The sequence below is a fragment of the Salvelinus alpinus genome, chromosome 6 (assembly GCF_045679555.1).
Source record: "Salvelinus alpinus chromosome 6, SLU_Salpinus.1, whole genome shotgun sequence".
Lineage (NCBI taxonomy): Eukaryota > Metazoa > Chordata > Actinopteri > Salmoniformes > Salmonidae > Salvelinus > Salvelinus alpinus.
Window position 1 is genome coordinate 79073752 of NC_092091.1, and position 23558 is coordinate 79097309.

Sequence of the window (23558 nt, forward strand, 5' to 3'; positions counted from 1 at the left end):
GGGAACTATACAGTCACCTCTCATGGCAGACCTTGTGGATCTGCTGCCATATATTTGGGTTTTCTGTTTAACAAAAATACTGAGTGGAGGGGGAGCCAGGCCATTTAGGATCTTGAATACAAGACATGCGTCGGTGTATTGCACAAGATTTTCCCAACTCAGGAGCTCATGCTTTCTGAGGATGTAACAGTGATGATGGCTATTGGGCTTCCTATCAAGCACTTTGAGAGCCTGTTTGTAGACAGACTGAATAGGTTTTAATGTTGTTCAGCAAGCTTGGGCCCAACTAGTCAAGCAGTATTTTAAGTGGGGGAGTATCATAGATTTTAAGTACAGTTTTGCTACCTCTGTAGTCAAACAATTTCGTATAAATCGGAAATTAGCTTGGTTGAATTTGGTTATCTGAATGACCTTTTTCACATGCTTTTTAAAAGAGAGGTTGGAATCAAGTATGATGCCAAGGTACTTAAAATCAGATACCACCTGGAGCTTCTGAATGGATGAGGTTCTTTTGATCAATGTATTTAATAACTGTTATTCCCAATTCCCATCAGGCCAGGAGAGGTACCCTGTGATATCTGCTCTGAGGTCCAAGCTGTGAAGTTCTGTCAGACCTGCAGTGTGTCCTACTGTGAGACCCACATCAGACAGCACTATACAATACCTAAACTAAAGAGACACACACTGGTGGATGTGACTGGAGACCTGGTGCAAAAACTCTGCCAACATGACTACAGTCCTCTGGACGTGTTCTGCAGGACAGACCAGATGCTGATCTGTAGTCAGTGTGCAGAGACAAACCACAATGGACATGATACCACCCTCCATCAGATAAAGAAAGCAGGAAGACAGGTAACTACTGGGGTTAATCTGGAAGACAGGTAGCTACTGGGGTTAATCTGGAAGACAGGTAGCTACTGGGGTTAATCTGGAAGACAGGTAGCTACTGGGGTTAATCTGGAAGACAGGTAACTACTGGGGTTAATCTGGAAGACAGGCAACTACTGGGGTTAATCTGGAAGACAGGTAACTACTGGGGTTTATCTGGAAGACAGGTAACTACTGGGGTTAATCAGGAAGACAGGTAGCTACTGGGGTTAATCTGGAAGACAGGTAGCTACTGGGGTTAATCTGGAAGACAGGTAACTACTGTGGTTAATCTGGAAGACAGGTAACTACTGGGGTTAATCGGGAAAACAGGTAACTACTGGGGTTTATCTGGAAGACAGGTAACTACTGGGGTTAATCTGGAAGACAGGTAGCTACTGGGGTTAATCTGGAAGACAGGTAGCTACTGGGGTTAATCTGGAAGACAGGTAACTACTGGGGTTAATCTGGAAGACAGGTAGCTACTGGGGTTAATCTGGAAGACAGGTAACTACTGGGGTTAATCTGGAAGACAGGCAACTACTGGGGTTAATCTGGAAGACAGGTAACTACTGGGGTTTATCTGGAAGACAGGTAACTACTGGGGTTAATCTGGAAGACAGGTAGCTACTGGGGTTAATCTGGAAGACAGGTAACTACTGGGGTTAATCAGGAAGACAGGCAACTACTGGGGTTAATCTGGAAGACAGGTAACTACTGGGGTTTATCTGGAAGACAGGTAACTACTGGGGTTAATCAGGAAGACAGGTAACTACTGGGGTTAATCGGGAAGACAAGTAACTACTGGGGTTAATCTGGAAGACAGGTAACTACTGGGGTTAATCTGGAAGACAGGTAGCTACTGGGGTTAATCTGGTAGACAGGTAACTACTGGGGTTAATCTGGAAGACAGGTAGCTACTGGGGTTAATCTGGAAGACAGGTAACTACTGGGGTTAATCAGGAAGACAGGCAACTACTGTGGTTAATCTGGAAGCCAGGTAACTACTGTGGTTAATCAGGAAGACAGGCAACTACTGGGGTTAATCTGGAAGACAGGTAACTACTGGGGTTTATCTGGAAGACAGGTAACTACTGGGGTTAATCAGGAAGACAGGTAACTACTGGGGTTAATCGGGAAGACAAGTAACTACTGGGGTTAATCTGGAAGACAGGTAACTACTGGGGTTAATCTGGAAGACAGGTAGCTACTGGGGTTAATCTGGTAGACAGGTAACTACTGGGGTTAATCAGGAAGACAGGCAACTACTGGGGTTAATCGGGAAGCCAGGTAACTACTGGGGTTAATCTGGAAGCCAGGTAACTACTGGGGTTAATCAGGAAGCCAGGTAACTACTGTGGTTAATCTGGAAGCCAGGTAACTACTGTGGTTAATCTAGAAGACAGGTAACTACTGGGGTTAATCTGGAAGACAGGTAGCTACTGGGGTTTATCAGGAAGACAGGTAGCTACTGTGGTTAATCAGGAAGACAGGTAACTACTGTGGTTAATCTGGAAGACAGGTAACTACTGGGGTTCTCTTTTCTTTCGGGGTTGTACAGTGCAGTTCCAGTGCCAGTACATGTCTGAAGGCTCCTTAATTAACACTAGAACCGTTGGGACTCGAGGCATCCCAGTTTGGGCCGTCAACATTCTAACAGCCTAATAAAAACATTTCATATGTGCTACGGCAACAATAATCCTTTGGCTGTGTTATGAAGGTCTTAGTATTTTATTAGTTCTGATTAGGATCTGCAATTATCTGCTGCTGAGGCAGTGGCTACTCTTCCTGGGGTCCAAACAGGAAGCAAAACACAAAGTAGTATATATTGCACTATATTTATGTTACAATTAAATAACGTGACAGACATAATACAATACAAAACAAAATATAGAATGTCTGTCTCTTCACAGTTCCTGTTGTAAGGGGTTATTTGATCTGTTTTTCAATCTGGTTTTATTGCTATCCCAAATTACATGGGAAAGGGGATAACTAGTCAGTTGTACAACTGAACGCATTAAACTGAAATATGTCTTCCGTTATTTGAAAGTATGACATCAATCCATGCTTTGGTTTAGTTTTCCTGGCACTGTTTCCACATGCAAGTGTTTTTTCGCATTTGTGGCTCAAATCCAATTCAAGTCATGGGACCGATATTAGCATTTTACGTGTATCATGTCCAAATCATCCAAAAGTACTGTATCTAAAATTGATTGTGAAGCTCAACAAGGTCACTTGTAGATGATTTGAACATGATGTGTGAACAAGGCTAATGTGTGTCCCATGACTTTAATGAGATGTGTACAACAATTGCTAAAATGTTAGCATGTGTCAACAGTGCCAATGAAGCTAAACCAAAGCATTGACTGCTGTCATACCTTTTCCATGGACTGATTAGAGGGTAAGGAAAACAATATATCATTTTGTCATTTGGGTGAACTACACCATCATCATTTTGTTTAGGCAGGTCTTAATAATTTGTTTTTAAAGAAATTACAAATTCTTATTTTGTTTTCACAGCCTAAGAGTTTTGGAGACCAACACAAAACGCTGGCCTCAGATGATGGTATGTGTAGTATACAGTATGTGGAAACAGAATAAACTGACTCAAACAATATTATTTAATTGAAATCTCAATTTTGTAGAATACATTTTGTAAGACGTCAATTGTTGTCCTTTAACTGCTGGTATCAATAGTACAAATGTGTGTTTGTAATGTCACTGAAGTCTATTTTTCAATCACCCGTTATACCTTCACCAGTGCTGCCCCCTCCTGGTGACATCCAGGTTCTGTTGCTGACGTCAGACTCTGTGTCTCTGAGCTGGGGTCCTCCTGAAGGGCTGAAGGGACCACAGAAGTTCAGAGTGACCTGGGGTTGCGACGTGGAACCATGCAGTCTAGGGGTGAAAAATGTTCATGAAGTTGAAATAAGCAGACTCAAACCTGGTGAAAAGTACCAGTTCAACGTGGCTACAGAGGGAGAAGATGGAAGACAAAGCAGATGTGTCTCAGCATCCCTATCCGCAGGTACAGTAGGATAACTTGTGTTTTTATTCAGACTACATTTTAGTCATTTAGCAGACACTCTTATCCTGAGCAATTAGGGTTAAGTGCCTTCCGAGTCAGCTCAGGGATTCAAACCAGCGACCTTTCGTTTAGTGGCCCAACACGCTTAACCACAAGACTACCTCTCATCCACATCCATCACTAAATCATTACCTACCTGCAGACTACATAATTCATTCATTCCTAGAGACATTTTGTGACTCTGTCAAAAACAGCCCATCTCTTCTAAACAAGTATAGGTTTTATTACAGTGCTCATAGCACCCAGATTTAAAGATGTTCCTTTTGGAAGAGACCTCTTCAATCTCAGCTGGATCAAGGCTGAAGAGATGGAGAAAGTCCATATCCTACTGCAGCCCAGGAACAGAGCCAATACTGACAACTGCCACAAAACACTTTCAAACCTGCAACCTGGCACAGAGTACACTGTTAGTGTTACAACTGTGCTGAGCAATGGGGAACAGAGTGAATCTGTCTCTACAACAGTCTGCACTAGTAAGAGATCATCCCCCAATTACAGCTCATCATCTCTTTACCAGTAACTAGAGAGATATCTCTTTACCAGTAACTAGAGAGATATCTCTTTACCAGTAACTAGAGAGATGTTGCTACATTACAAATCAAATTTGCTTTGTTGCTTCTGTCCTGTTTTTAGCTTATTTCTTCCCATATCAAAAGCCCTGGCCTTATTTTACCTTTCCCCCGTAAGGCTGAACACATTATATTAACTGTTAAACCAATACATTTTTTTAAAGTGAAGCGAGCAAGCAAATAGTTTTTAAAGTAGAACCTCTTCTTAATAATATACTATAGCAATCTTAGTCAAACACCTAGCAAGATGTTGGCCTCTTGGGGGCTAAAAGAGCCATAGTTCAGCCATTATCCGAGAGGGAGTTGTGTATCTCTTTGTTTTGGGCAAAGGACCAAAACAGTCCTGCAGAACCCTGCTGTAAGGTTAGTCAAAAGCAGGAAAAGGCTGCAAAAGTGCAACCAATACAACTTTGTTCGGTTTACCCTTCCGCTGGCAAACGTAACAGGATTTACAGAACACCACAACATCCTGTTTCAGACCAGACCAGAAGAAGTTACGCAAGATATAGTCATACGTCTTGTTGATCCAAAGATGGGCTGCCATACTACCATCGTGAGCCAACCTCAGTATCGCTTGTAGAAGTGTAACTAGAATGACAATTTCAGATACACTGGGCCAATCGTCTTGCCCAGAAAGTGGCACATTTCCTCATCAGCACACCATCTCTGTCAAATTAACCCTTTAAACTTTATCAAACTCATCTCAACGTATCTCAGCAAAACCTTTTTTTTCTCACTCATGGCTCCTTTTCTGATAACCCATCAGGTTCTTCTACTCTGGGTTACAAATTACAGGATTTGGCACAACCTTCACTTCCTTAAAATCGTTGCCCAAAATGAATGAAACCCCCTTCATCGGTAGGCTAGGCCTCACTCCAACGATAACGGAACCAGAAACAAGATCAAACTCTAGTTCCACATTATACAAAGGAACTTACATGCACCCCATCTCCACACCTTGTACAAACCCTGTAACCAGTTTCTGAAGTGTCAGACAAAGGGCAAAACATCCTCCAAAGGGAAGGATTGAGCTGCCTCAGTTTCACATTTTCTTTCCCTTTCCATGTGCTCAAGCTCTAATTTCTGTTGCACCCATTTTGCCTTTAGTTCTACCTCTAGCAGTTGCAAGTCTACGGGGTGTATTGTACCACCTATAGGACCCTTTTCATCATCCTTCCTCTCTGGGAGGATTTCCTCCTCCACCAAAGCAGTACCAATTAACTCTAACTACTGTTTTTGGATAGACATGTACCACTTTGATGTCATAATGCTTTGCAATGAGAAGATTTGTCTTCATACATTTATCAAGTAACTCCCAAGTAGGGTTCCCCACAAATGCTCCCAAATCAAAGTCCATCTGTTTTGTTTATTAGACTGTGTGCACTTTTTCACAGATTTCACCAGCCTCTGAGTGGTTGTCAGTAACACAAATTCTACCACAAAAGTATTTAAAAAAAATTCTACCACAAAAGTTTTGAAAACTCAAATCTCTGGGCACAGTAGAGTTTCAGAGTAGGTGGTTAGAGTGACTATCATACTCATGGAAAACAATATCCCGGACTTGCCCCAATTTAGTTACCTTCCCCAATAAGAAAACCAATAATATTGTTGCTCAATAGAAATAGGGAACTAAGAAATAATCCCTGAACAACCAGAATGATACAGGTGGGGTTTTAGGAGGGGTTCTCAGACAACCATGGTGTGTTCCCTGAAAGTTGACTAGCAACAAGAATCTGTGTCCTAAAAGACCCCTCCATAAGTGCCCACTTAAGTTCCCTGAGAAAAGGCAAACCAAAATAAAAACCCACGCCAACTTATATTATGGAGCTAAAAGCAATTGGAGCAAATCAAAGGGGAGAACACAGAATAAAATACTTTGTTTTTATCACACTCAAAGAGTAAGAGCTAAACCGTGGTCAAGAACTTCCAACGTCTCTCATGCCAAATGGAGCACTGGGTCAGACGCTCATATCCCCTGTGCCAGCACAGGTGAAACTAACGACTGACTAACGAGGAAACAGAACCAACCTCGAAAACAAAATTGAGCAAAACCCCAAAGCTTATAACACTCCTGTAATATGTCTCTGGAGTTAAACTGTAGCCTGACAATAATGTATTTTCCTTTAGTACCCCCTGCTCCAGACCAGCTGAATGTTGACTCAGTGGACGCCACATCAGCTGCTGTGAGCTGGAACCAGCCACCAGGGTTGGACCAAACCCAACATCATTACCAGATCTCCTACCAGTGTCCAGGGACAGAACCACACATCACTACCACGTCTTCACCCAGCATCACTCTCTCTGACCTGCAACGTGGTACTCAGTACTCTGTCACTGTCTGCACTGTGCTGGAAAATGGAAAGAAAAGTCAACTGGTGTCAACAACCCTCACCACAGGTAAGAAAATACCCTACTTAAGTATTATGTCTGGTGTCAAAGTTAAACTTTAACTAGTTATCATAATGGCTCTAATGTAAGTGAACTAATCATAATGAATGTGTCAGTATGGGATGTAAAGGTCCAGTATCTTCCCTGATGATAAATATTTGATGGTGAATTCCCCAGATCTCATCATGCATTTTGGTGCTGAAATCAACAAATATACAGTCTATATTTTTTAAACATGTGAGTTCATGCATTTTTCCATTCCTAATAGTGACTTTGCTGTTTCCTGGTCTTTCTTTATTTTTACAGTATATTGTCTCAATAAGGTGTTGTCAAAGGCTGGACTAGAATATCATTATGAAAACAAGCTGACGTTAAGTACTGTCCTTGAGATAAATGCTGATACTACATCAGATGAACCTCTTACCACTATGCAGTCACTTCCAGGGGCCTTCCTTAAAAAATGAATGATGGCAAATGTAGATGCTAGGAGTGTCAAATGTATGTCCACTGATGCAGAAGTTTCATTTCAGGGAGTAGACAGTTTTGCTAATCTGGAAAGTGACTCTGAAAACAGCAATAAGATTAATCCACTGGACCTGATTACTGCTCTGTTTCTGTGTTCAGATAGTTTCCTGCAGCAGGAAATGGTCCAGAAAATGTCCATGTGTCAGTTTGCTGTTCCTCTTCTGCTGCTGAACTATGACACAAAACAAATCACTTTGATGCTGTTTTTTTATTTATATTTAACTAGGCAAGGTAAGAACAAATTCTTATTTTCAATGACGGCCTAGGAACAGTGGGTTAACTGTCTTGTTCAGGGGCAGACAGTTTCGCTTTATTTAAAGATGTGGAACTCTACACACACTGCGCCTTGGTCCGTCTATATGTATCTGTATCTGTCAGCTCATGGATTTGAACTTGCAACCTTTCAGTTACTAGTCCAACACTCTAACCACTTGGCTACGCTGCTGCCCCGTGGGCATTGAGGGACATAGTGAGGAAGTTTAGACCCTCTTCCCAAATGGACACAAATGCTTTTGTGGAGGACAGAATTATTGTCTCTGATATTCCTATGATGTCTTTTATTAGACTAGGAGAGAGTAGCTTATCTCAGATTTTGAACAAATTGCTTAGTAACCATCAACAGTATCATGACACATTTGTTCATCATGCTATGGAATGTGGCAATGTCTGTCACGCCCTGACCATAGAGAGCCCTTAGTTCTCTATGGTGTAGTAGGTCAGGGCGTGACTAGGGGGTGTTCTAGTTCTAATTTTCTGTGTTGGTGTTTTGTGTGGTTCCCAATTAGAGGCAGCTGGTAATCGTTGCCTCTAATTGGGGATCATATTTAGGTAGCCTTTTCCCACCTGTGTTTGTGGGATATTGTTTTTGTGTATGTGCATGTAGCACCACTGATGTCACGGTTTCGTTGTTGGTTTATTGATTTGTTTGGAAGTTTCGCTTTATTTAAAGATGTGGAACTCTACACACACTGCGCCTTGGTCCGTCTATCCTCAAGAATGTGACAATGTCCCTCTGCAAATCTCAGATGGTCTGGTTGAAATCAGCTGGTACTTTCCATGTGGGAACAGAAACATAGACATGTTCACTAAGCCTGTGTCTGTTGCCAATCTCAGAGGAGACATCAAGTCCTTTGAAACACAGTTCTCCTTTCTGTGTCAAACATCAGCTGCAGTTTACATTTTCATTGATGATTTTGAGGCAGATCTCAAGGTTTTGGAAGGCAAAATCATAAAAGCAGAGTTATTTCTGGTTGTGAACTCTCAGGAAAAAATCCTTCAGGGTGGAAACATTGAAGAAAATGATCACAAACTAAAGTATAAACCCAACAAGTATAAACACCTCCAATTGACTCAAATGATGTCAATTAGCCTATCAGAAGCTTCTAAAGCCATGACATCATTTTCTGGAATTTTCCAAGCTGTTTAAAGGCACAGTCAACTTAGTGCATGTTAACTTCTGACCCACTGGAATTGTGATACAGTGAATTATAAGTGAACTAATCTGTCTGTAAACAATTATTGGAAAAATTACTTGTGTCATGCACAAAGTAGATGTCCTAACCGACTTTCCAAAACTATAGTTTGTTAACAAGAAATTTGTGGAGTGGTTGAAAAACAAGTTTTAATGACTCCAACCTAAGTGTATGTAAACTTCCGACTTCAACTGTATATAGACAGGTGTGGGGTGTGTTTTCAGATGGTCATACCATGGATCATGTAGCTATTTGATTAAACATTTTACAACCCGTTTAGGTATCCCCCCCAAAAAATATTTTACAATTATTTGATAAAATATAGAATTTCACATTGGATAACACATTCATAAATGTGTCTGTCCTATATCTAGAAATATAAGAAAGCTCATGAAATCCATGTTAATATATTTTTTCTCCACAAAACTACCTCCATACTTCCATTAGTTTCTATGGGTTACCTTCAGATGAGTTCCACAACACTTGTGCGGGTCCTAGAGCAAAATGAAGAACACAATCGTGCTTGTAAGGGTCATAATAGTTTTTAGGCCGTTCGTAAAAATGTTTGTGAAAAACCGATAGATTTTGGATTCTGCTTTAGAGCAGATTTCTGCAGCATTAGTAAGATGTGATCAATACATGTTGATGATTTAATTCCTGTGCTGTTTGTAAATACCCTGGTAGGGTGATTAATAACCTGAACCAGGTTGGAGGCACTTGTTACAGCTAGAAGCTTTTTCTTGAGTGGACAGTTTGATGAAAGCCAGTCAATATTTAGGTCACACAGAAAATATACATCTCTGTTCATATCACATACTGTACATTATTAAGAATTTCACACATATTACTTACTTACTTACTGTTAGCACTTGGTGGTCTATAGAAACTTCCCACAAGAATAGGTTTTAAGTGAGGCAGGTGAACCGGTAGCCATATTACTTCAACAACATTTGACATGAGATCCTCTCTAAGCTCTACAGGAATATGACTCTGGATATACACTGAGTTTATAAACATTAGGAACACCTGCTCTTTCCATGACAAACTGACCAGGTGAATCCAGGTGAAAGCTGTGATCCCGTATTGATGTCAAATCCACTTCAATCAGTGTAGATGAAGGGGAGACAGGTTAAAGAATGATTTTTAAGCCTCAAAACAATTGAGACATTGTGCCATTCAGAGGGTGAATGGGCAAGACAAAAGATTGAAGTGCCTTTGAACGGGGTAGTAGGTGTCAGGCGTACCGGTTTGAGTGTGTCAAGAACTGCAAAGCTTTTGGGTTTTTCACGCTCAACAGTTTTCCTTGTGTATCAAGAATGGTCCCACCTAAAGGACATCCAGCCAACGGCAGGTCAGTGGTCAAAAAAGGGTCATTGATGAAAGAGGACAAAGAAGGCTGACACATTGTGCAGAGCAACAGACGGGCTACAGTTAGTCAACTGACAGTCCAGTACAACGTTGGTGCCCAAAGACCCATAAAGAATGCACAACTTGTCGTACCTTGACACGATTGGGGTATGGCAGCCGACGACCTTACAGAGTAACACTTCTTTCAGCAAAAAACAAGAAACTGCGGTTGCACTGGGCTAAGGAACCAAAGCACTGGACACTGGAGAGTTTAAAAAACATTGCCTGGTTCCTGCTGTGTCACGCTGATGGTAGGACCAGGGTATGGAGAAAACCACATAAGGACGTACATCCATCATGCCACGTGTCAACATTGCAGGATCGTTGTGGTGTGACGGTGTGGGCTGTGTTTTCATGACACAGATTGTGCCCCTTGAGAAAAGTGAAGCAGCAATTGAATGCCACAGGACATCTGAACGTCACTGCCGATCAGGTGCATCCCTTCATGGCAGCAGTGTATTCATCTGCAAATAGATTTTTTCAGCAGGATAATGCCCCATGTCACAAGGCTAGAATTGTCCAGGAATCTTTCCACAAACATGACGGTGAATTCAGCTTACTACAGCGGCCTGCCCAGTCACCAGATCTCAATCCAATGAGATGGAATTAACTATTCAGTGTAGAGATCCACTACCAGCCAACTTGACACAACTGTGGGAAGCATTGGAGTCAGCCTGGGCCAGCATCCCTGTGGAATGCTTTCGACACCTTGTAGAGTCTGTCACCCAACAAATTGAGGCTGTTCTGAGGGCAAAAGGGGGTGGACCTGAATATTAGGAAAGTGTTCTTAATGTTTTATACACTCAGTGTAAACAGCAACACCTCTCCCATTGACATTTCTGTGTCTTATGTAGATGTTATAAACATATATTGCTACCACTGTATCTTCAAAGGAATTATCTAAGTGAGTTTCAGAGATAAATCAAATCAAATTTTAATATATGAAGTATAAAATTAGCCAGTATATAAATGCTTTTGGTTCTAGCAAGTTATCAATTTCATTAACCTTGTTTCTTAGGATACATATGTTAATGTAGGCTACTTTTAGTGCCTTCCTGGGTTGCTTGATAGTTTTTTATTGCTTTACTGGGAGAAGACCTGACAATGGTATTTATTTGAGCTGATAGTGCAGGGTGAACTGCTCACAGTGGACTTTCTACTAGGGCAAACCATCTGTGTTAACAGTATAACTCTGCTGACAGTAGCTGTAGGATAAAATTAAGTTACTTACATTATGATTGACAACACACCTGGGAAAATGTACATTTGCAGCAGCATTATGACAGCTCGGTGACACAATGGTAGAGATTATCTGAGCAGGGCTTGGGTCTCTGATAAGTCATTGTCTCAACACGCTCTTGAATTACGAGGACAGGGCCCAGGCACTAAGATGATTCTGATGGTCATTCCTGTAGAGCATCTGCTGTTTCCAAAAGGTGTCGAAGTTACCTATAAAAGTTATGCCAACAGGTCTACAGTAGTCTTTTAGTCAGATGTGCAATGCCAGTAGCCTGCTGAATCTTGATTTTGCGGCAGAGCGATGGCCCAGGGCTTGAAATAATCGGCTTCTTTTTGGAGTCTTTCAGAGCTAGAATCAGTTCTTTAATTTCAGCAGTTCCGAGCTAGCCCTCCTGTCATTCTATCCCAAATGGACTACGAGAGCGTCAGGAAGCAGCATAGTAATTGTAAGATATGTTCGTAATATAATTTAGCTAGCTTCCAGTTAATGCTAGCATTGTTTGTGTGTACCCCGTGCTATCATTACAATTTTTTTTACAAGTGTTACAGTCATTATAATTTCTGCCTACTAAGTATGTGTATCAGCAACTTTATATTGTTTGTATGTTAACGTTACCACTGCAATGTATAGCCTTACATGGTACTGCTCTAGTAAAGGGCACCATTGCCACGTTTCTATAGGTTCCAGAACGGCCAAATCCTATCTGTTGCTTGTGCACTTTGATTTACGGCCTAGTAACAGTGTCTGCTCAGATAAGATCTGTAGCCAGGTCTAAGAGATAAATCTGATGTGCAAAAACCTTCTATTTCTCTCTCTGGCACTCTGGTACTGTATATATTCCTGCTGTGTGAAGTGTTTGCATGTTATACTATAGCAGCATTGTTAGAACAGCATACCATATGTATGTCATCGCTTTACTAGAATTGCAGCTGCGTGTGTGGTGACAAAGTGTACAGTGATGGGCCTTAACATCATGTTCTATTTTATTTAATTTAACTAGGCAAGTCAGTTAAGAACAAATTCTTATTTACAATGACGGCCTAGGAACAGTGGGTTAACTGTCTCGTTCAGGGGCAGAACGACAGATTTTGACCTTGTCAGCTCAGGGATTCGATCCACCATCCTTTTGTTTACTGGCCCAACGCTCTAACCGCTAGGCTGCCTGCCGCCCCCTATCCAGCCAACACTGTAGTGAGCAGAACCTAAGCAATCGGCATCAGTTAATAGCTGGAGAGGGTATTCACAGCCAACCGCTTATACCAGCTCTAGATAGCCTTTATTTCCTGGTCCTAGGTCTCCGGATTTAGCTGTCATCTTGATATCCAAGAAAATGCTACATATGTAACCTAGCTACTGGACCTCGGGGATGACACAATCATGATCATATAGCAATATCGCAGGAAGTCATGTAGCTCCAGAATCTCAGAATCAATCAAATGTAACTTTGTAACAGCAGAGGATCACGCTCCCATCGTGGGTGAAACTGGGACCAAATGAGAAGCAGGATCAGCGTCAATGCAGAATTGGGTGGCCCATAGCTCAGAGCTAGCCAGCAGCGTTGACGAAGGAACTAGAGCCGTGATGAGTTCCAGTATATTGTCATTGGTTGCTAGCATCAATGTTGAACAGATGCTCAGCATGCAGGTAGCATAACATGAGAGGACAAAGCAGTGTTAGTTCTAGTGATGACGACTGATGTTCCATGCTAATTATTTTACCTAGGGGTGTACGATAGTACGGTTAACATGCAAGTGTCCATAATGCAAACAGAATTTAAGAGCTCATGCTTAAAGGGAAGGAACATTTTGTGCATTTCCGGCTGAAGAAACCATAAAAGCTATCATATGGACCGCCTCTGGAAAAGCAGAATGTAAACACAATGCTGTTGCATTAATTTGGACTCAAACTTGTGCTACTGAGAGAGGAGAGATACTCTTTGATGTGCATGTTGTTTGCTTTTCTATAGGCCATGAGATTAGCAGAGAGATGGATCCTGAGCAGACTACACAATGATCTGAATCCCTTCTATTGGACCATGATAAAGAAAGGCTGCACTTAGCTGATGGACATTTGTAATGGAAAAGAATGCATGGTGATATAACAGAAGACATCGTACAGAGAGTACACTGAATGCTGCAGCTTAGCCATGACATACCATCACATAGCATCACATACCATCACATAGCATCACATAGCATCACATAGCATCACATACCATCACATAGCATCACAAAGCATCACATACCATCACATAGCATAACACAACATACAGTATACTAACAAACCCCCAGAACTGCAACTAAACAGTAGATACGTATAACCACCTGTACTATCTAATCAGCCTAATTATATTTGTCATGTGCCGAATACAACAGGTGTAGACCTTAACGTGAAATGCTTACTTACAAGCCCTTAACAAACAATACAACAGGTGTAAATGTAACGGCTTTCTTCCATAGGTGAAGGAGAGGACCAAAGTGCAGCGCGGCTAGTGTTCAACATGTTTAATAAAAGAACAAGTGAAACACTACAAACAACATACAAAATAACAAAATGTGCAAAAACCGAGACAGACCTATCTGGTGCAGACAACCACAGAGACAGGAAACAAACACCCACAAAATCCCAACACAAAACAAGCCTCCTATATATGATTCTCAATCAGGGACAACGATTACCATCTGCCTCTGATTGAGAACCATATTAGGCTGGACATAGAAACAGACAAACTAGACACACAACATAGAATTCCCCCCCAGCTCACGTCCTGACCAACACTAAACAAGCAAAACACATAATAACTCTGGTCAAGACGTTACAGTAAACCTTAACGTGAAATGCTTACTTACAAGCCCTTAACAAACAATACAACAGGTGTAAACCTTAACGTGAAATGCTTACTTACAAGCCGTTAACAAACAATACAACAGGTGTAAACCTTAACGTGAAATGCTACTTACAAGTAGAGGTCAACCGATTAATCGGAATGGCCGATTTCAAGTTTTCATAACAATCGGTAATCGCCATTTTTGGACACCGATCACATTGCACTCCACGAGGAGACTGCGTGGCAGGCTGACTACCTGTTATGCGAGTGCAGGCAAAGTAAGGTGCTAGCTAGCATTAAACGTAAAACAATCAATCTTAACATAATCACTAGTTAACTACACATGGTTGATGATATTACTAGTTTATCTAGCTTGTCCTGCATTGCATATAATCAATGCTGTGCCTGTTAATTTATCATTGAATCATAGCCTACTTCGCCAAACGGGTGATTTAACAAGCTCATTCGCGAAAAAAGCCCTGTCGTTGCACCAATGTGTACCTAACCATAAACATCAACGCCTTTCTTAAAATCAATACACAAGTATATATTTTTAAACCTGCATATTTAGTTAATATTGCCTGCTAACATGAATTTCTTTTAACTAGGGAAATTGCGTCACTTCTTTTGCGTTCTGTGTAACAGAGTCAGGGTATATGCAGCAGTTTGGGCCGCCTGGCTCGTTGCGAACTGTGTGGAGACTATTTCTTCCTAACAAAGACAGCCAACTTTGCCAAACGGGGGATGATTTAACAAAAGCGCATTTGCGAAATATGCACAATCGTTGCACGAATGTACCTAACCATAAACATCAATGCCTTTCTTAAAATCAATATTTAGTTAAAAGAAATTCAGGTTAGCAGTCAATATTAAACAAGGTGTCACGCTCGTCATACGAACTAGAAGCATACTCGGACCAACGTGCAGCTTGATCTGGGTTCCACATCTTTATTAGTGAAATTCACAAAACAATAAATGGCAAACGAAACGTGAAGCTCAAGCAGTGCTCACAGGCAACTATACAGAAACAAGATCCCACAAAGCAAGATCCCACAAGGAAATGGCTGCCTAAATATGACAACGATAAACAGCTGCCTCTGATTGGGAACCATACCAGGCCAACATAGAAAATAACAACCTAGATTACCCACCCTAGTCACACCCTGACCTAACCAACATAGAGAATAAAAGGCTCTCTATGGTCAGGGCGTGACAGTACCCCCCCAAAGGTGCGGACTCCGGCCGCAAATCCTGACTCTATGGGGGAGGGTCCGGGTGGGCATCTAGTGTCGGTGGCGGCTCCGGTGCGGGGCGAAGTACCCACTCCGCCGGCACAAATTGTCCCGAGCATCGGTAGCGGCTCTGGTGCGGGACTTTTCCCCCGCCCAGACCACGGGTCTGGCCATGGAGCCGGGTAGAACGCCGTGCCCGGACTGGGCCTCGGCGCAGAGAAGGGCCCCGGCCATGGAGCTGGGTTGAACGCCGCACCCGGACTGGGCACCGGCGCAGAGGAAGGCTCCGGCCTTGGAGCGGGACTGGACGCCGTGCCTGGACTGGACATCGGCGCAGAGGAAGGCTCCTGCCATGGAGCGGGACTGGACGCCATGCCTGGACTGGGCACCGGCGCAGAGGAAGGCTCCTGCCATGGGGCAGGACAGGATGCCGTGCCTGGACTGGGCACCGGCGCAGAAGAAGACTCTGGAGCTGGACTGGACGCCGTGCTTAGACTGGGCATTGGCGCAGGGGAAGGCTCCGGCCTTGGATCGGGACGGGACGCCATGCCTGGACTGGGCAACGGTGCAGATGAAGGCCTTGGAGCTGGACTGGACGCCGTGCCTGGACTGGGGACCGTCGCCGGGAGCTCTGGACTGTGAACCGTTGCCGGACTGGGGAGGCGCACTGGAGGCCCGATGCATGGGACCAGCACAGGTTGCACCGGACTGGTGACACGCACTTCAGGGCGAGTGCAAGGAGCAGGCACAGGACGTGCCGAACTGTGGAGGCGTACTGGAGTTCTGGTGCGCAGAGCCGGCACAAATTGTCCCGGACAGATGACACACTCCGCACGGCGAGTGCGGGGAGCTGGCACAGGACGTACTGGGCTGTGGAGGTGCACTGGAGACCTGGTGCGTAGAACTGGCAAAAATTGTACCGGAACGATGACACACTTCGCACGGCGAGTGCGGGGAGCTGGCACAGGACGTACTGGGCTGTGGAGGCGCACTGGAGACCTGGTGCGTAGGACCTGCACAAATTGTACCTGAACGGTGACACACACTTCAGGGCGAGTACATGGAGGAGACACAGGATGTACCGGACTGGCGAGGCCAGATGCGTGAAACCGGTGCAGATGACACCGGACTGGTGTCACGCTCCTCAGCATGCCCGCGCTGCAGCACTCTCATCGCCACCACCCCTCCCCGGAATCTCTCATCGAGGTCCTCCTTCAATTCCCTGACTTGCTCTGGTTCACCCCCCGGCTCCGCCGACCACCCCTTGTGCCTCCCCAAAACATTTTGGGGGCTGTCCTTTGGGCTTTCCTTCTGGCCGCGAACCCCGGCGTCGTTGCTGTCCTCCCTTCTCTCCTTGCGTCTGTTTCCAAGGAAGGCTTTCGTCTCCTGCCATAATTTCTTCCCAAGTCCAGGATGTCTTCACCTCCTTTATCTCCTCCCAAGCCCAGGATACCTTCTCCTCCTTGGCACGCTGTTTGGTCCTGGTGTGGTGGGATCTTCTGTCACGATCGTCTAATTTATTAACGGACCAAGGCGCAGCGTACGTAGAGTTCCACATGTTTAATCAAATGAAACTCACAAAAAACAATAAAGAATACGCGAACGTGAAGTCATGGAGTGTTCACAGGCAACTACACAGAAACAAGATCCCACAAAGCAAAATGGGGTGCTGCCTAAATTTGATCCCCAATCAGAGACAACGATAAACAGCTGCCTCTGATTGGGAACCATACAAGGTCAACATAGAAAATAACAACCTAGATTACCCACCCTAGTCACACTGTGACCTAACCAACATAGAGAATAAAAGGCTCTCTATGGTCAGGGCGTGACACTAGGGAAATTGTGTCACTTCTCTTGCATTCATTGCACACAGTTAGGGTATATGCAGCAGTTTGGGCCGCCTGGCTCATTGCAAACTAATTTGCCAGAATTTTACGTAATTATGACATAACATTGAAGGTTGTGCAATCTAACAGCAATATTTAGACTTATGGATGCCACCCGTTAGATAAAATACGGAACGGTTCCGTATTTCACTGAAAGAATAAACGTTTTGTTTTCGAAATTATTATTTCCGGATTTGACCATATTAATGACCGAAGGCTCGTATTTCTGTGTGTTATTATATTATAATTAAGTCTATGATTTGATAGAGCAGTCTGACTGAGCGGTGGTAGGCAGCAGCAGGCTCGTAAGCATTCATTCAAACAGCACTTTTGTCACGTTCTGACCATAATTCTTTTGTGTTTTCTTTGTTTTAGTGTTGGTCAGGACGTGAGCTGAGTGGGCATTCTATGTTGTGTGTCTAGTTTTCCCGTTTCTATGTTTGGCCTGATATGGTTCTCAATCAGAGGCAGGTGTTAGTCATTGTCTCTGATTGGGAACCATATTTAGGTAGCCTGTTTTGTGTTGGGTTTTGGTGGGTGGTTGTCTTCATGGCTTTGTGTGTCTGCACCAGACAGAACTGTTTAGGTTTTTCACATTTTGTTGTTTTGTATTTTGTAGTGTTCACGTTTATTGGCTTTAATTAAACATGATGAACACTAACCACGCTGCGCTTTGGTCCGATCCTTCGTCCACAGAAGAAAGCCGTTACAACTTTACTGCGTTTGCCAGCTGCTCTTCACTGTGCTTCAAGCATTGAGCTGTTTATGACTTCAAGCCTATCCTCCCGAGATTAGGCTGGCAATACTAAACTGCCTATAAGAACATCCAATAGTCAAAGGTATATGAAAAACAAATGGTATAGAGAGAAATAGTCCTATAATAACTACAACCTAAAACTCCTTACCTGGGAATATTGAAGACTTGTGTTAAAAGGAACCACCAGCTTTCATATTCTTTGGACACTGTGTTAACCCTCCAGACGAGCTTCAATGCCTTACAACTCTCCTTCCGTGGCCTCCAATTGCTCTTAAATACAAGTAAAACTTAATGCATGCTCTTCAACCGATCGCTGCCTGCACCCGCCCGCCCGTCCTACATCACTACTCTGAATGGTTCTGACTTAGAATATGAAATAAAGTGGCCTAGCCAGTCTCCAGACATGAACCCAATAGAATATATTTGGAGGGAGCTGAAAGTCCGTATTGCCCAGCGACAGCCCCGAAACCTGAAGGATCTGGAGAAGGTCTGTATGGAGGAGTGGGCCAAAATCCCTGCTGCAGTGTGTGCAAACCTGGTCAAGAACTACAGGAAACATATGATCTCTGTAATTGCAAACAAAGGTTTCTGTACCAAATATTAAGTTCTGCTTATCTGATGTATCAAATACTTATGTCATGCAATAAAATGCAAATTAATTACTTAAAAATCATACAATGTGATTTTCTGGATTTTCTGGATTTTTTTTAGATTCCGTCTCTCACAGTTGAACCTATGATAAAAATTACAGACCTCTACATGCTTTGTAAGTAGGAAAACCTGCAAAATTGTCAGTGTATCAAATACTTGTTCTCCCCACTGTATATATTTTTTTTATCAGCCGATTAATCGGTATTGGCTTTTTTTGTCCCCCAATAATTGGTATCGGCGTTGAAAAATCATAATCGGTCGACCTCTAATGTGGACAACTACAAATACCTAGGTGTCTGGTTAGACTGTAAACTCTCCTTCCAGACTCACATCAAACATCTCCAATCCAAAGTTAAATCTAGAATTGCCTATTTCGCAAAGAAGCATCCTTCACTCATGCTTCCAAACATACCCTTGTAAAACTGTCCATCCTACCGATCCTCGACTTCAGCGATGTCATTTACAAAATAGCCTCCAATACCCTACTCAATAAATTGGATGCAGTATATCACAGTGCCATCCGTTTTGTCACCAACGCCCCATATTGTCACGATCGTGTGGAGGAGAGACGGACCAAGGCGCAGCGGGATATGAATACATCTTCCTTTTATTTTGAAGACGTAACACGAAAAGAAACACTCTTACAAAAACTAACAAAACAAACAAACGACCGTAAAGCTATAAACGTAGTGCACACACACACAGGCTACAAACGTTCAACATAGACAATTACCCACAAACACCTAAAGCCTATGGCTACCTTAAATATGGCTCCCAATCAGAGACAACCATAACCAGCTGTCTCTGATTGAGAACCAAATCAGGCAACCATAGACTTTCCTAAACACCTACACTCAACCATAGACATACCTAGACACATACACTCAACACAAACCCATACACTACAACCAACACCCCCTATACCATATAATCACCCAAAACACACACATACCCCATGTCACACCCTGACCTAACTAAAATAATAAAGAAAACAAATAATACTAAGGCCAGGGCGTGACAGTACCCCCCCCAAAAGGTGCGGACTCCGGCCGCAAAACCTGACAAATAAAGGGAGGGTCCGGGGTGGGCCTTAATATGGCGGCGGCTCGGGTGCGGGACGTGGCCCCCACTCCACCATTGTCAATATCCGCTTCAGTGTCTCTGGTAGATCCTGGCTGGCTGGCGGCTTCGGAAGATCCTGGCTGGCTGGCGACTCTGGCTGCTCATGGCTGGCGACTCTGGCTGCTCATGGCTGGCTGGCGACTCTGGCTGCTCATGGCTGGCTGGCGACTCTGGCTGCTCATGGCTGGCTGGCGACTCTGGCTGCTCATGGCTGGCTGGCGACTCTGGCTGCTCATGGCTGGCTGGCGACTCTGGCTGCTCATGGCTGGCTGACGGCTCTGGACGCTCATGGCTGGCTGACGGCTCTGGACGCTCATGGCAGGCTGACGGCTCTGGACGCTCATGGCAGGCTGACGGCTCTGGACGCTCATGGCTGGCTGACGGCTCTGGACGCTCATGGCTTGCTGGCGGCTCTGGCAGATCCTGTCTGGTTGGCGGTTCTGGCAGATCCTGTCTGGTTGGCGGCTCTGGCAGATCCTGTCTGGTTGGCGGCTCTGGCAGATCCTGTCTGGTTGGCGGCTCTGGCAGATCCTGTCTGGTTGGCGGCTCTGGAAGATCCTGTCTGGTTGGCGGCTCTGGCAGATCCTGTCTGACGAATGGCTCTAGCAGCTCCTGACTGACGAACGGCTCTGATGGCTCGGGACAGACGGGCGGCTCTAATGGCTCGGGACAGACAGATGACTCAGACGGCACTGGGCAGACGGATGGCTCAGATGGCGCTGGGCAGACGGATGGCTCAGATGGCGCTGGGGAGACGGATGGCTCAGATGGCGCTGGGGAGGCGGATGGCTCAGATGGCGCTGGGGAGACGGATGGCTCAGATTGCGCTGGGGCGACGGATGGCTCTGGCCGGATGAGGCGCACTGTAGGCCTGGTGCGTGGTGCCGGAACTGGTGGTACCGGGCTGGAGACACGCATCTCAAAGCTAGTGCGGGGAGAAGGAACAGGGCATACTGGACCCTGGATACGCACATTAGGCCTAGTGCGTGGTGCCGGCACTGGTGGTACCGGGCTGGGGACACGCACTTCAAGGCTAGTGCGGGGAGCAGCAACAGGATGCACAGGACTCTGGAGACGCACAGGAGACTTGGTCCGTGGCGTAGGCACAGGTGATAATGGGCGGGAGACACGCACCATTGGACGAGTGCGTGGAGGAGGAACAGGGCTCTGGAGACACACTGGAAGCCTGGTGCGTGGTGTAGGCACTGGTGGAACTGGACTGGGGCGGGGAGGTGGCGCCGGAAATACCGGACCGTGCAGGCGTAATGACTCCCTTGAGCACCGAGCCTGCCCAACCTTACCTGGTTGAATGGTCCCCGTCGCCCGCCCAGTGCGGGGAGGTGGAATAACCCGCACCGGGCTATGTAGGCGAACCGGGGACACCATGCGTAAGGCTGGTGCCATGTAAGCCGGCCCGAGGAGACGCACTGGAGACCAGACGCGTTGAGCCGGCTTCATGGCACCTGGCTCAATGCCCAATCTAGCCCTACCAGTGCGGGGAGGTGGAATAACCCGCACCGGGCTATGAACACGTACAGGAGACACCGTGCGCTCTACTGCGTAACATGGTGTCCGCCCGTACTCCCGCTCTCCACGGTTAGCCTGGGAAGTGGGCGCAGGTCTCCTACCTGCCCTCGGCCCACTACCTCTAAGCCCCCCCCCAATACATTTTTGGGTTGTACTTGCGGGCTTCCAGCCTTGCCTCCGTGCTGCCTCCTCATATCGCCTCCTCTCGGCTTTCGCTGCCTCCAGCTCTTCACGAGGGAGGCGATATTCTCCCGGTTGTGCCCAAGGTCCCTTACCATCCAATATCTCCTCCCATGTCCATGAATCCTTTGTTCCTTGCTCCTGTTGCCACTGATCACGCTGCATGATCCTTGTTTGGTGGGTAATTCTGTCACGATCGTGTGGAGGAGAGACGGACCAAGGCGCAGCGGGATATGAATACATCTTCCTTTTATTTTGAAGACGAAGACGTAACACGAAAAGAAACACTCTTACAAAAACTAACAAAACAAACAAACGACCGTAAAGCTATAAACGTAGTGCACACACACAGGCTACAAACGTTCAACATAGACAATTACCCACAAACACCTAAAGCCTATGGCTACCTTAAATATGGCTCCCAATCTGAGACAACCATAACTAGCTGTCTCTGATTGAGAACCAAATCAGGCAACCATAGACTTTCCTAAACACCTACACTCAACCATAGACATACCTAGACACATACACTCAACACAAACCCATACACTACAACCAACACCCCCTATACCATATAATCACCCAAAACACACACATACCCCATGTCACACCCTGACCTAACTAAAATAATAAAGAAAACAAATAATACTAAGGCCAGGGCGTGACACATATACTACCCACCACTGCGACCTGTACGCTCTCGTTGGCTGGCCCTCGCTTCATACTCGTCGCCAAACCCACTGGCTCCAGGTCATCTACAAGACCCTGCTAGGTAAAGTCCCCCCTTATCTCAGCTCGCTGGTCACCATAGCAGCAACCACCTGTAGCACGCGCTCCAGCAGGTATATCTCTCTGGTCACCCCCAAAACCAATTCTTCCTTTGGCCACCTCTCCTTCCAGTTCTCTGCTGCCAATGACTGGAACGAACTACAAAAATCTCTGAAACTGGAAACACTTATCTCCCTCACTAGCTTTAAGCACCAGCTGTCAGAGCAGCTCACAGATTACTGCACCTGTACATAGCCCATCTATAATTTAGCCCAAACAACTACCTCTCCCCCTACTGTATTTATTTATTTATTTATTTTGCTCCTTTGCACCCCATTATTTCTATCTCTTCCTTGCACATTCTCCCACTGCAAATCTACCATTCCAGTGTTTTACTTGCTATATTGTATTTACTTCGCCACCATGGCCTTTTTTTGCCTTTACCTCCCTTATCTCACCTCATTGCTCACATTGTATATAGACTTCTTTTTCTACCGTATTATTGACTGTATGTTTGTTTTACTCCATGTGTAACTCTGTGTTGTTGTATGTGTCGAACTGCTTTGCTTTATCTTGGCCAGGTCGCAATTGTAAATGAGAACTTGTTCTCAACTTGCCTACCTGGTTAAATAAAGGTGAAATAAAAAAATTAAAAATATGTTCTCATGTTCTGAGCAAGGAACTTAAACGTTAGCTTTTTTACATGGCACATATTGCACTTTTACTTTCTTTTCCAACACTTTGTTTTTGCAATATTTAAACCGAATTGAACATGTTTCATTATTTATTTGAGACTAAATAGATTTTATTTATGTATTATATTAAGTTAAAATAAGTTTTCATTGTTCATTCAGTATTGTTGTAATTGTCATTATTACAAATATATATATAAAAATCGCACGATTAATCGGTATCGGCTTTTTTTGGTCCTCCAATAATCGGTATCGGCGGTGACAAATCATAATCGGTCTACCTCTACTTTACAAGCCCTTTAAAAAAAGTACAACAGGTGTAAACCTTACAGTGAAATGCTTACTTACAAGCCCTTA

At 44.4% G+C, this 23558-nt stretch overlaps 1 protein-coding gene across 1 annotated transcript in view; it reads left to right on the forward strand.

The window, feature by feature from the left end:
• Positions 1-23558, forward strand: part of LOC139579455 (interferon-induced very large GTPase 1-like) — a 57590-nt gene that overhangs the window by 11063 nt on the left and 22969 nt on the right. Inside the window, exons 3-6 of the mRNA XM_071408136.1 lie at positions 555-852; positions 3388-3433; positions 3629-3895; positions 6652-6921. Of these exons, the coding sequence (XP_071264237.1) occupies positions 555-852; positions 3388-3433; positions 3629-3895; positions 6652-6921 (881 nt within the window). The remainder of the gene's footprint in view (positions 1-554; positions 853-3387; positions 3434-3628; positions 3896-6651; positions 6922-23558) is intronic.